Source organism: Babylonia areolata, chromosome 8, assembly GCF_041734735.1.
Source record: "Babylonia areolata isolate BAREFJ2019XMU chromosome 8, ASM4173473v1, whole genome shotgun sequence".
Classification (NCBI taxonomy): domain Eukaryota; kingdom Metazoa; phylum Mollusca; class Gastropoda; order Neogastropoda; family Buccinidae; genus Babylonia; species Babylonia areolata.
Genome location: NC_134883.1, coordinates 39,025,950 through 39,039,335, shown reverse-complemented (window position 1 = coordinate 39,039,335; position 13,386 = coordinate 39,025,950). Strand labels below are relative to the sequence as shown.

General features: G+C 41.1%; 1 protein-coding gene across 15 annotated transcripts in view; it reads left to right on the top strand.

Moving 5' to 3' along the window:
* The first annotated feature begins 68 nt into the window (after positions 1–68).
* The window catches only part of LOC143284784 (protein polybromo-1-like), a 71,667-nt gene continuing 58,349 nt past the window's right edge, over positions 69–13,386 (top strand). For 13 of the 15 annotated variants that reach the window (XM_076591803.1, XM_076591790.1, XM_076591795.1 and 10 more), the window contains exons 1-7: positions 69–181; positions 2,634–2,812; positions 3,353–3,450; positions 6,409–6,556; positions 10,886–11,200; positions 11,762–12,001; positions 12,524–12,691. In XM_076591803.1, the coding sequence (XP_076447918.1) occupies positions 2,699–2,812; positions 3,353–3,450; positions 6,409–6,556; positions 10,886–11,200; positions 11,762–12,001; positions 12,524–12,691 (1,083 nt within the window). In that variant the 5' untranslated portion in view covers positions 69–181; positions 2,634–2,698. Of the gene's footprint in view, positions 182–226; positions 731–2,633; positions 2,813–3,352; positions 3,451–6,408; positions 6,557–10,885; positions 11,201–11,761; positions 12,002–12,523; positions 12,692–13,386 lie in introns of those variants that run through there. The other 2 variants (XM_076591797.1, XM_076591789.1) reach the window with 2 other exon arrangements.

The following is a 13,386-nucleotide window of genomic DNA, read 5'->3' as shown; positions in this document are numbered from 1 at the left end:
GTGAATCAAGTATGTCTGTTATATTTCGTTGGATTTTATTTTTATATCACAAAATATCGCTCTAACGTAAACATACACAAAACATGGCGGCACTTTCGACGCTTTTATCATAAAGAAAGGAATGTGTTTTTGTTATCTGACATTTCACTCGATGATTTTCAGTTCACTCGGTCCCATTACGGTATGAATTTAAAGACATAAATCACATTACTCAGCTTAGTTCTATTTTGGAAGCACTAGATTATATGGTATTTATATGCTTGCTGGTCGTGAGATCCTTTGTTCCTTCGCAGTATTGATTTTATTGGAAAAAAGCGAACCGACCATCTAACTGCCTCAGAAATGCTATGTGCATCTGTTTTCTCGTTATTTCTTACTTGATTGTACAACACAAACAAGTAAAAAATTTGCTAGATAAATATGTAACAAATGTAACAGAAAAAAACGTGACCAGTCCAGTTCAGTCATTCGATGTCAAATGACAAGAAGTGTGCAGTATGAAGCCCAGTTTAAAACAAAAAATCAGTGCTACTCGTACTTCTAGCCATCGTGGAAAATTGCATGGCGACAAGCTTACAACTGTTTTGCTCTGTGATGATGTGGTGACTTCTGAGATCTGTGTGGTGTTTTGCTGTTAAGCAAACTTAACAACTATCTCAAGAACAATAACTCTTCCAACCCTTTCATTGGAAGTATTGGAGACTGCTCTCAAGATTTTGAAAAAAAGAAAGTAAGCGAAAAGTTTCAGATGTTTGGGAGAGACAGTGTGAAGTCTACACCACCCCAGTTATTGTATGGGTCATTCTTCAGTGCAGGTTGTCAGTGGGTGTCACACTTCAGTGTATGAATTATACTAGTGGAAGAGAACATGTATAGTACATAATGTTGTGTTGAAAATGTGTATTTGATGAATTTTTTTTTTTTTTTTTTTTTAAGAAGAAGGTAAAACATTTCAAATAAAATACAAAATGTCATGTGAAAATGACAACCAAAACTGGGAAAATGAACCCTGCTGCTGTTGCCCACAGAACAAACTAACAAATGGCCAAATCTCACATAAACGTGTTTAAAACACAGTCACAATTATTGGTTTAATCATACCTGATATCAGTTTAAGCTTATCTTTAGACATCATTGGTGTGGCACTTATGCTGAGTGTTAACATGGTTTTAATCAACCATCAGTCAAGCGATGAAGTTGTGGACTGAAGTTGCTGTGACTGCAAGGATAATTGCTATCAGTGTATCATATCCAACAGACGCAATAGTCGAGTGGTTAAAGCGTTGGACTTTCAATCTGAGGGTCCCAGGTTCAAAGCCCGGTAACGGCGCCTGGTGGGTAAAGGGTGGAGATTTTTCCGATCTCCCAGGTTATCATATGTGCAGACCTGCTAGTGCCTGAACCCTCTGTGTGTATGCGCAAGCAGAAGATCAAATATGCACATTAGAGATCCTGTAATCCTTGTGGATTATGGAAACAAGAACATACCCAGCACACACATCCCCGAAAACGGAATATGGCTGCCTACATGGTGGGGTAAAAACGATCATACTTGTAAAAGCCCACTCGTGTACAAGCATAGGAGTGAACGTGGGAGTTGCAGCCCACGAACGAAGAAGAAGAAGTATTGTATCTATTTTTATGTTTATAAAAGCAATTTTGCTTTGAAAATCAAACACAGAGAATCACCATTTGTTAAAGTTTTGTGTGTTGCATTCATCGCAAGCCTGACTTTTTTCACGGTCATTTTATTCAACAATGGCGAAAACAGCAACAACGTACCAGACCAGTCTGGGTCTGTGGGTGTGTGCTTGGACATCATGAGAATTATGAAGAGGGACTGGGGGAATGAGTGCACTTTCTTTTGAAGCAGGGTATCGTTTTATAAGCTTTGCCACTAAAACAATTGAGACAAATAGAGAGAAACAGCAAAATGATATTGTTACTCTTGACCAATTAAAGGCACACATAATTGAAACTGTTGCTTCTTTTGCTACCCCTTCCAAATTGCTATCCCTTCTGGATCCTGAAACGGACAGAAACACTTAGATGATCTAAGGTGGCAATCAGTTTTGCTCAATCCTTTTGCTCTGTAATTTTTAAATTATTTGAAGAGAAGCAAGTGATACAGTTCCAAAAGGATTTTCGAAGGTTTTTTGTTGTTGTTTTTTTGTGCTGCCTTTTTTTCCTTTAGATTGTTTTAAAAGATTGATTTATTAGTGACATTATCTCCTTGCTACTCATCCCAAATTCCTGATGCATACGGTTATACTCATTCTGCCATAGCCTGATCACAGGAGACCTTGACGCTATTCGGCAAAAGAAAGTGTCAACACAAATTTTGAATGTCAAACTGGTTTTTAGAAAATAAGCAATATTGTAATAGGCTATTAGTATTGCACATGAAATATTGCCATGCACATATATATATATACATGTATTTTAGTATTTGTGTATAAAAAGCTGTAACAAGTACTTTTGCACTATGTGCATAGCAGTCAGGATTAGAGATCTATGACATATTTCAGGGTTAGTTTCTTTTACCTTGGTGTTACTAATATTTGTAAAGGTTTACTCAAGTTAAAAATGATATATTTTTCGTTCTTTTGATACTTGCTTCATTTTCTTTCCAGCATGAAAATTCCTGAAACATCTACTTGGTTTCATTGACTGCTAAACACCTTTAAGTTTAACAAGCATGCCATCGAAGCGCAAGAGGGCAGGTGATGGGAAAGATGACAGGGAAGAGTCACCTGGACCCTCTCACTCTCAGCCAGCCAGGAAAAAGAAGAAGATAATGCAGTATGACCCTGTGAGTACCTTGGTTTAAAACTCTGTGTATACACATTGATTTGTTTAGGATCTGTATGTGCGTGTTTAGAAAAAACAAAAAACCATGATGCTTTGTGTGAATGTTTGTTTGGAAAAATTGTTGTTTTATGCTGGTAGGTAAATGAGGCTTATTGGATTATGAATGTTGATTTTGTATTACTTTTTTGTTTTGTTTTTAGATTACCGAACTTTATGCTAATGCCTCTGCTTTGAGTTGCACATGTAAAGCTCCAAGGAACACACTTATGAATAAACAGGCTTATTGACAAACACTAACTTTTGCTCACAAAGTGTACTTTTATGTTTTATGGCTCATACAGATGTGTGCATGCATGTACACACACATGCATGCAGTGTTGATATACACACAATCTACACACAATTACGCACACACACACACTCACTCACTCTCACACACACGCACACACACGCACACACACACACACACACACACACACACACACACACGCACACACATGTAGTGATGATCATCTTCAATGATTTCTGTTTACTTCCACAGCAAGAGATTTGCCAAGAACTGTATGACACCATCAGAAATGCCAAATCAGATGGAGGGCATTTACTATGTGAAGCATTCATCCGAGTTCCCAAAAGAAGGTAAACACTTGTTACAGCATTTTTGATGTCACCATTAGTATCATTGAATATATATATTATACTATCCAGTACATGATGTTCACTGGCATAACAAGACCAGATGAGCTCTATGGCAGTGTTTTTTTTAATTGTTTTTTTTATTACTGACACTCAGCCTTGGGTGGTTGTTTTGTTGTTGTTGTTGTTGTGTTTTTTTTAATTCCTGCACCCCATTCTTTGTAATCAGTTTGGTATGTGTGTGCATGAATCTTTCTCACCCTTTGACTGCCATAGTCGACCTTCCTCAACTAGACAGTGAACCGCCATTAGTGACTTTAGTGGAGATAAGGGGTCATGTTAAAAGGACTGTTTTTCACATTGTAACAAAGTTTGACAGCAGTAGCTAGTTTCCCACCAATAGAACAATGACTAACTTTTGTCCCCTAACCCAGTTTGAAGTGAACATGTCATTGTGTTGTTTTGACATGAACTGAAGCCTGTGACTGACTGACTGACAGTATCGTGCTGGGGAGTGTTCTTCACACAGAAACATTTAATGTTTCAAAAGTTGAAAAGAAAACTCTCCAACTCTGACATCAGTGCACAGAGAGAGATTTTGCATTGCACATTTGCTGTCATTTTGTCAGTATATTGCACTAGACTGCACAATTATTTTGTGTCAGTTGCCCTGAGTATACAGTCTGATTGCATTAAAGGGAGATTTTACAGTGCTATAAACATATGTAAAAAGTACTGTGTGTTCTGAAAGAAAGTGTTGTGGTTGGTTCGATTCTATTTCAATAGAGAGAGGGGAGCAGACAGTGGGATATAGGATCAACTAATGATGCACTCACTCACTGTCTCCTCACATCAATAGCAGGGCCACATGGAGTGGTTTTTATAGAGTGTTTACTTTACAATACAGCACACACACTAAGCAGTTCACCCTACTTAGCAAAAGCAACACACATTAAGGCAGCACACACTGCCTACTTCAAGTACTTCCTACAAGCAGCATCTACAAGCAGCACCTACAAGCAGCACCTACAAGCAGCATCTACAAGCCGCACCTACAAGCAGCACACCTGGAACACAAACACACAACCAAAACCCAGGTAAGATAAAATTTCAAAATATCCTGACATCACTGACATGAAAGGCCTATACCCTCTCAGTACCTTTCATCACATGTCCACCAGTATCCACTCCTCTCACACATAAATCTAGGTGAGGTAATACAAGCTTCATCAAGCATACCTGCCACCAACAGTGACATATCATACTGTGTACAAAACATATCACTGACCAATACAACCTTGTGTTCCAACTCATGTTACCCATCTTGTAATAAAACTGTGTGTTACCATGACCAAACAAATCTCCTCTTTGCCTTCACAAAGTTTCCAACTGACACAAGTACATGTATGGAAATCATTACTTCCAACATATCTCTGGTAAACAGCAATGTGCAACAACATAGCACTGACCCTCACTGCTCTCATTGTTAACCAACTCATTAATCACATTAAAATGTGCTTTCCCACTTTGTCTGAACAAAATAAACCACTGACACATAGCACAACTCCTACACATCTTACCACAATAACCAACAAATCAAACATGTGTTCCACAACACTTGCTGTTACCCCATGTGCACACACACACACATGAAAAACCCTCAACACATACTGACAGTGTGTTAGCCTATAGATCTGTTCAGTTCACACTGAACCAACAGCACCTACAATATACAAAACAAGTAAGTAATACATAAAAAATACAGAACAAGATATCAGTAACAAAACAGAAAGGGGGTGGGGGACTTAAAACATACAGGCCAGTACTTCCCTCAGTGGGTAGCTTTCACACATTAACCCCTTTTCTTTCCACAAGCCACAAGATCAACTTAAACCAGCTGTCCACTGACATAAAACATAGTTTCCCAACACAACTAAGTGATCAACATAACATAAAACCATTACAAGTCATGTACTCACAGCCCAACAAAGATTTCCTTTCACCTCACATCACTGTTCAGTCAGTCACCCTGTGTCAGACAGTTTTTCTGGGAGACAGCTAAGAACTGGCTTTGCTGACTGGTTTTATCCCTCCCCACAACATACTGTGTATACTAATGCAAGCTACAAAACTCACTCCCCCAACTAGTTGAACTGAAATAACCAATCTTTGCTTGTCCTAGTGACGCTATGTGAATGACTGACAGATTCACTGCTTAATCCCAGTTCATCCAGTTCAACAGATCTGATTCGCTACAATTCAACCCACTTGTTTCTATAACATTCTGTGACGACAAGTTCACCTGTTTACGTCACAAAGAGATGGGGAGACAGGACAATACAACTCTCGGCATGTTAGCCGGCATGATCAAAGTTCACATTAGCATAAATTCTTCCTAGCTTACGTTCCGAAGTCCCGCCATCTAGCTGAGCCGTGTTTGTGAAAGGGGAGATGGGGAACGACTTGAAAGACAGGCCGCCACATGGGATGTTCCAACACTCGTCTGTTTCAGCACGGGGATTGTGGCAGACATCACATAACTGCACATGTTCCTACAGCTGGGGCGGGTGACGAGGGCCGACTAGGGAGTGGGGGTGCGGGAGGGTGGAAGGAGGGAGGGTGGCGCGGTGTCGGCGTGACCTCAGAGACTGGACTTTGGACGGAGCAGGAAGGGAGATGAGAAGGAGGGGGGTGAAGGGATGGGGAGGGAAGGGGGACAGAATGTGGGTGGTGGGGGGGGGGGTGACACTGTTGGCACACTATAACACATATACAAACATTCACAGAAACACATGCACATATGTATGCATGCACAGACACACACACAGAAACACACATTTATACTCATGTGTATGAATATATATGCATACTGTGTGTATAAGGGTCATGATATGCACTCTTGTAAGCCAACAAAATCTACCACACATTGTGATTCATCAGAATAGTTTTCTGAAATGACAGAACGGCAGCAGACTACTACGATGTTGTGACCACACCCATTGACCTGCTGAAGATCCAGCAGAAGTTGAAAACAGAGGAATACGACGACATTGACCTCTTGACAGCAGATGTCCTGCTCATGATCAACAATGCCAAAGCATATTACAAGGTGACAGTCTTTGTTTCATTGTTGTTTTCTTCTGTGTTAAAAAAAATAAGACTGGTCTCAAGCAATTTTTCACAAATGGCAAGATTTGGAGATTTCAAAAGTATATTGATAATGCGAGAATGTTTTCAAATATTAAAGGTCCATTTCTAATAGCTGTTTAAAAGAGATGCTATTATCTAAGGCTGAAACAATGGACTGTTCAATTTCATTGCTGAAAAAAAGTGCTGTTTAGGACAGAACCTTTGGATGGATGTATCACTTTTGGGTTTCCAAGCAGGCATGAGATTTTTCCGACTATAATCGGATTTCCGACTGAAAATTGGTTCCAGAGGCCATTTTTGAGATTCGCATAAATCCGCTGAGAAAATCGGAGGGGTGGAGGGGGGGTGAGGTTTTTTTTCCGACCCACGAAGGTTGCACGTACGTTGTCTGCCCGATCGACAAGACAGACCCACAGCGTTTGCTAAAATACCCCATGTTTGGATAAGCGAACCAATTGAGAATAAGTGTTCCGTTGCTCCTCTGTCATCATTCAGCTTATCCGTATTCAGTCGGGATTACAAAATTCGCTCGCGGGCTTCACGACTTGCAAAGATACCTGATTTCATCGATCGTCTTCAGTCATTGATGAAATGAGAAAACTCACAAAGGATTAGAGGATTTTTGCAGCAGAGATTGATAAAGAAGTGAATAATAAGTGGAACTGGGTCTGGTGAGATGAGATCATGAAAACAGAAGTGAAGAATAAAAAAATAACCGTTTACGGGAAGGCGACGCCATTCACAAAATGAACAACGCGGCAAGGCCAAGTGCGATTGGTGTCAGATTGTATGGGTGCAACTCTTCAGTCTAGGCACGGAAATCTGTTTTCACATTTGCATTTAAAACGGAGCGTCTGTTTTCTAGAAGAAAAAAGAAAGAAAGAAAAAGCCTATGGCTGTTCTATATCGTTTACCGATGATCTGTCAAAAATGAAAACGGAATGCTCTTTCTAAAGCCTCGTTTGTTGACCCCTTGAGAGGCGATCCAGTGACTTAACAGAGAACGAAAATCGGAAGTCCCTAAGTTTCCTAACGCACTGTGAAAAGCACGCACGCACGCACATGCACACACATGCGGTCGATCACACACACACACACACACACACACACAAACACACACACACGGACATGTGAGTGCGTGCACAATAACACACACACACACACACACACACACACAAACTTGCGCGCACGCACAGATACACCGATCTCCGTCCCTGTCAAGAAACAAGGGCTGTGGATACATCTGCTTGACCCTCTGTTCATTCAGCAAAAGCTGCCAACCTTTGCCACTGTACTATGCACAAGTAACATTGTTGCGATTGAAACAAACTTTGTAGCAACTTATGGATGTCAGTGCCTTTTCTGACACAGCCGAGGCTTCTGTACAGACAGTTCATGGCAAGAGTCAGATTACCAAAGTTACACACACACGCACAGACATAGAGCTGAATTGAATGTGTGCGTGCACACACACACACACACACACACACAAACTCTTTGAAAAATAACACATGAATGCATTCACATATACACATACTCTGTTTTTTTATTTTATCTCTCTCCTCCACACTTGCACATGTGCACACAATATTATGAGTGCTCACACAATCACACAGAGCTTAATAATACGCACATGCGCGCGCACACTCACACACACACTCTCTCTTTCAAACACACACACACACGGAGATTGAAAATACACACACACACACACACACACACACACACACACACACACACACACACACACACACACACACACACACACCTTCTACAAGTCTTGTTTTGCGTTGATTCCAAATCTGTATTATGTGCTTTAAACTCACCAAATTGTAAGAACAAATCTAAAATCATACTAGAAATCAGCCACATTTTACATCTTTTAAGCTTGAAAGGAACACATATTACGTTTTTCTGGGTTCCTTCACATCTTGGTATTCTCTACAATGAATGGGCTGACAGGGCTGCAAGAAAAGGTGCAAAGAACGAACAGGGAACCATAGAACTTTATGTGCCTCTATCTGTACAAGAGGGTTATCGAATACTAGAAAAAACATCGTGGAACAAAGTCAGAGAATTATACCAAGAAAACGGCAAAGCTTTAAACCATAGTGTAATTAATGGTCAACAACCGGGAACTATCGATCAGTCAAATACATACAGTAATTCAATAAGATTAAGGCAGATTCATACATTATCAAACAGGATAAAACTGAACGCTTTTGTAACAAAGTTCAGCAAAGATGTCAGATGCATATGTGGAGAACATATTTCTAGCAACCATGTAATATTCGAATGTCAGAATCTAAAATGTTTTTTGCCAGACTTCACCAAAAGTTCTTTTGAATGTGTTATTAACAATTCCAATATGTTATTTGTTATTGCAGAAGGTTTGCTGCATAGTCCTATAGGACATTTGTTATAGATGTTATATTTGTTTGATGTTGGCGTTTATAACGTTTCCATTTTTCCTAGCGTTGTCTCTCCCTATTCACCCTCCACACATACACACACTTTTACCCCTCCCCCTCTCACAGCCCCTACCCCCACGTTTTTTTTTTTTTTTTTTTTTTTTTTTTCTTCCCCCGTCTAATATCACTTCAAGTGGAAAGACGTTAAACTGAAGACAACAACAACAACACACACACACACACACACACACACACACACACACAGAGAATTGTATTTAAAGCAATGCACATATATGCACACATACAAACTTGCACTTTTTCCTCCCACCATCACCCCTCTCTCTCTGTCTCTTTGTCCCTCTCTCCCTCTTTCTCTCTCTCTCTCTCTCTCTCTCTCTCTCTCTCTCTCTCTCTCTCTCTCTTTCTTGCATATGCACACAGAGTTGTATTGAAAACACACACACACATGCGGAGAGGGAGATCTATTGAATTTGAAAGCAGTGCATACACATGCACAAATACAACTTGCATCAGTTCCTTCCTCCTACCATCATCCCTCTCTTTCTGTCTGCCTCCCTCTCTTGTTTACACACAGTTGAATTGAAACCACACATACACACGCATGTGCGCACTCACACTCGCTTGCTGTCTCTCTCTCTCTTTCTCCTCTGAACACACACACACACACACACATGCACGCACGCACGCACGCGCGCGCACACACACACACAGAGTCCATGCTGGGGAACTAACTCTCAGCAGATCCGCTATTTTCAGCGGAAGAGCAGTTGATTTCAGAAAGAAAAAAGTCATTCCCCAAACCCCCGCCCCCTCCTGCAGACTTCACTTTCATGATTTGCTGATGTACCCCTCCCCTCTCTCTTGAGTCTCCTACCAGTGCTGAGAGAAGGGGGGGAGAGGAGGGGCCCAGGTATAAAACCACTGTCAATGACTGTGGCAATTTTGGCACTGAGCCAAGACACTGACCACTAGCTCCAGCTGAGAATCCTTGACTGCTTGAAAGTGATATAACCAGTCACAGACCCACCCCCTCCTCCCTCCAGTCATTCCACTTCCCCCTATCCTCAACCAACACACATGCATGTCAGTGGAACAGAGACTACAGCTGAAGAGACCAGATGGTCAGTTATATTGGTACAGTGCAAACTTATGTGCTAATAACATTTTCATTGAAAACACACACACACACACACACACACACACACACACACACACACACACACTCACTCACTCACTCACTCACACAAAGAGTTTAACACACAGAGAGTTGTATTTAAAGCAATGCACATGAACTTTAAACTCTTTCCTCCCATGTCCAGCCCGACCCCTATTCTCAATCTCAGTCTGTCTCTCTTTCTCACATACACACAGAGAGTTGCTTTGAAACCACACACACACACACACACACACACACACACACACACACACACACACACACACACACACACACACACACACACACACACACACACACACATGAGACACGATTTTGAAAATCATGTCCGTAAGGCTGAATTTACAGGTTTGGAAGCAAAAACACTTCAGTTTTGGAAGAATTGGACTGATTTTTTGTCATCTGTGGGTTGGAATACTTCAGCAGCATTGGTGGCCAGGAAGTGCAGATTTCATGGTTTGAAATTGAGAAAAACCTTCAGCTTCAGGCCCCCACCTTTCAGACTCAATCACAATTTCCCAATCTCATGCCTGCCAAGAGTTAAAATGCTGTTAATAAGATAACTATGGCCTTGTCTGTGCATAGGAATCTGAACAGTCCTTGAGAAAGGCAAATAACTATTGTCTTTATGAAAGGGGCAGTGGAAATAAACTATTACTATTATAATGCTGATGACTTACAGGAGGATTCCCAGGAGTACCAGGACGCCTGCGAGCTGTGGGAGATCTATGAGGAGGTGAAGGCGGAGCTGCTGGAGGAGACATTTGGGGAACTGTCGGACCACTATGTGGAGCCCTCTGTCCCCACCTCCTCCCTGCACAAAGCACAGGATGCATCTGAAAGCGATGTCACCGATGTGGAGGAGGGGGTGGGGGAGGAGGAAGGGGGTGGTGACAAGAGCAAGGCCCAATCTACACAGGTGGGCACCTGGGACCAACCCCTGCTCCCCCCTCAGTCAGGCAGCAGTAACGGGGGTGTGCCCTTAGGGCTGAGGGAGGTAGGTTGTGGGAGGAGAGATGCTTGTGGGTCTAGAATGGAAGAGAACTGACTTGTTTTCTTTCGAACTTGCATTTGACTTTTTGCCTTTTTGTTTGTTACTTGGCCTTTTCCATGACTCACAAGTGTAATTTATACAGCTCTTGATTATCCTGCCCACTCCACTCACATTATGTGGATGTAACCATTGACATCCCTGCTAAGAAGAAAAACAACAACATTTTAATCATTGTGGTCTTACTCTTAGCAAACACGCTCAAATGCAGGCATGCTTAAGTGCGCAAGAACATGACTGACTGTGGAGTTGGGTTTTTTTGTTATAAATAATTATTCAGTTCTCTTTTTTTTTTCTTTTGTTGATCTGTTCAGAAAGTATTCTTAGACAATAGGGATAAAAAAACAGTAACCATTAAAACCTTTTGAAAACTTAAGGTTTCTGTTGTTTTCATACATCTGTTGAAAATAATGACATTTTTTTTGTGAACAACTGCAAATGATGGTTTCTGTTGTTTTGATACATCTGTAGAAAATAAATGACATAATGACATTTTTATGTGAACAGCCACAAGTCACTGACCGGTCGGCAGGCCCTGATGGTGCTGCCAAAGGCAAGGAAACAAAGGATGAAGAGGGTATGGAGCTGGAGGAGGGTGACAAATCCGATTCTGCCACCCCAGACAGTAAGTCTGAGTCTCGCCATGACGAGAGTGAAGAACTGGAGCAGCTGTTCGCAGCAGTGATGACTGCTCGGGACGGGGATCGAAACATCAGTGAAGTGTTTCAGCTGCTGCCCAGTAAAGTGGTGGGTACTTGGGTGTGTTTATTGTGTTTGTGAGCAGTTGTCATTCCTGATGGGTAGCTGTGATGAAGGTTTGCTTTTAGATAATCAGGATTTCCTATGAATTTAGTTTTATAGTTGAATAGGACAGCATGATTTAATGACATATACTTAACTGTCAGAGAGGGCACTGCACACACTAGTAAAAGTGAGATAAAATGCTGAAGGGCGACTAATAGCTGCAAGTACAATTGCTTTCTTTTGCTAGTTTTTTGTTTAGTTTAGGAATCAGACCTCTGCAGTGATGGGTCATGGTAAGTACGTTGAATTAGATGTGATTTTAGGGAACAAAAATTTTCCTTTTATTAATTGTGGTGCTGAAAGAAGCAAACTAGGCACATGTCATATTGTGCGCAATGATGCTTAAGCATGTCAAAAGTAGCAAATGGGCTGTTTATCTCTCAGGCAAAGACTCTCTGTCTCAGTTAACAACATGCCAGTTTAAGGTTTTATTTTATAAATTGTTTTGAATGATCATGTGTTCAGAAATACCCAGAGTATTATGAGACGATCCAGGAGCCCATTGACCTGAAGACGATTGCCATGAAGATCCAGCAGGGCAAGTACCAGAACCTGGATGAACTAGAGAAAGACCTAATGCTGATGCTGCGTAATGCACAGCACTTCAACGAAGCCAAGTCAGTCATTTATAAGGTGAGGACCATGACCATTTTAAGCTGTCTGTGACAACATCGCATTGTTATGTAATTTTCGGGACCCCCCACCCCCCCACCCCCCACCAGCAGATTCATTTAATTTGCTTGATTGTTGCAATGACCAAGTGGTTAGAGTTTTGGACTTTCAGTCTGAGGGTCCTGGGTTTGAATATTGGTTTCCTCACCGAGTGGATTAAGAATGGAGATTTAACTGGTCTCTCAGATCAACAGATGTGCAGACCTGCTTGTGCCATATTTCTTGCAAATGGTAAAGATCAAATACACACATTATATATTTCATAATCATGACAGTACAGAAACACGAACATACCCAGCAAGCATACCCCTGAATACAATGTATGGCTGCCTGAATGGCAGAATAAAAGTCGTCATGCATGCAAAGGTCCAGTCGGGTACAGTTGAATATTTTTGAGTTGAAGCCCACAAAAACAGAAAAAGGAGACTTAGTCTGTGTTGGTACAAACAGAAACAGGAAATCACACTGAAATTTTTATTTTTGTAGTGATGCCTTGCTGTAGTGATCCAGTCAGTCAGCAAAATGGTCATCATCTTGAAAGTTATCCATGGTTACTAATCTTCTCACAGGGTTTTAGTCTGTTTTGTAAAAGGTGATGCAGACACATACCATTTATTCATTTCAGCACACATACTCAAAAAACGTGGATAGGTTTC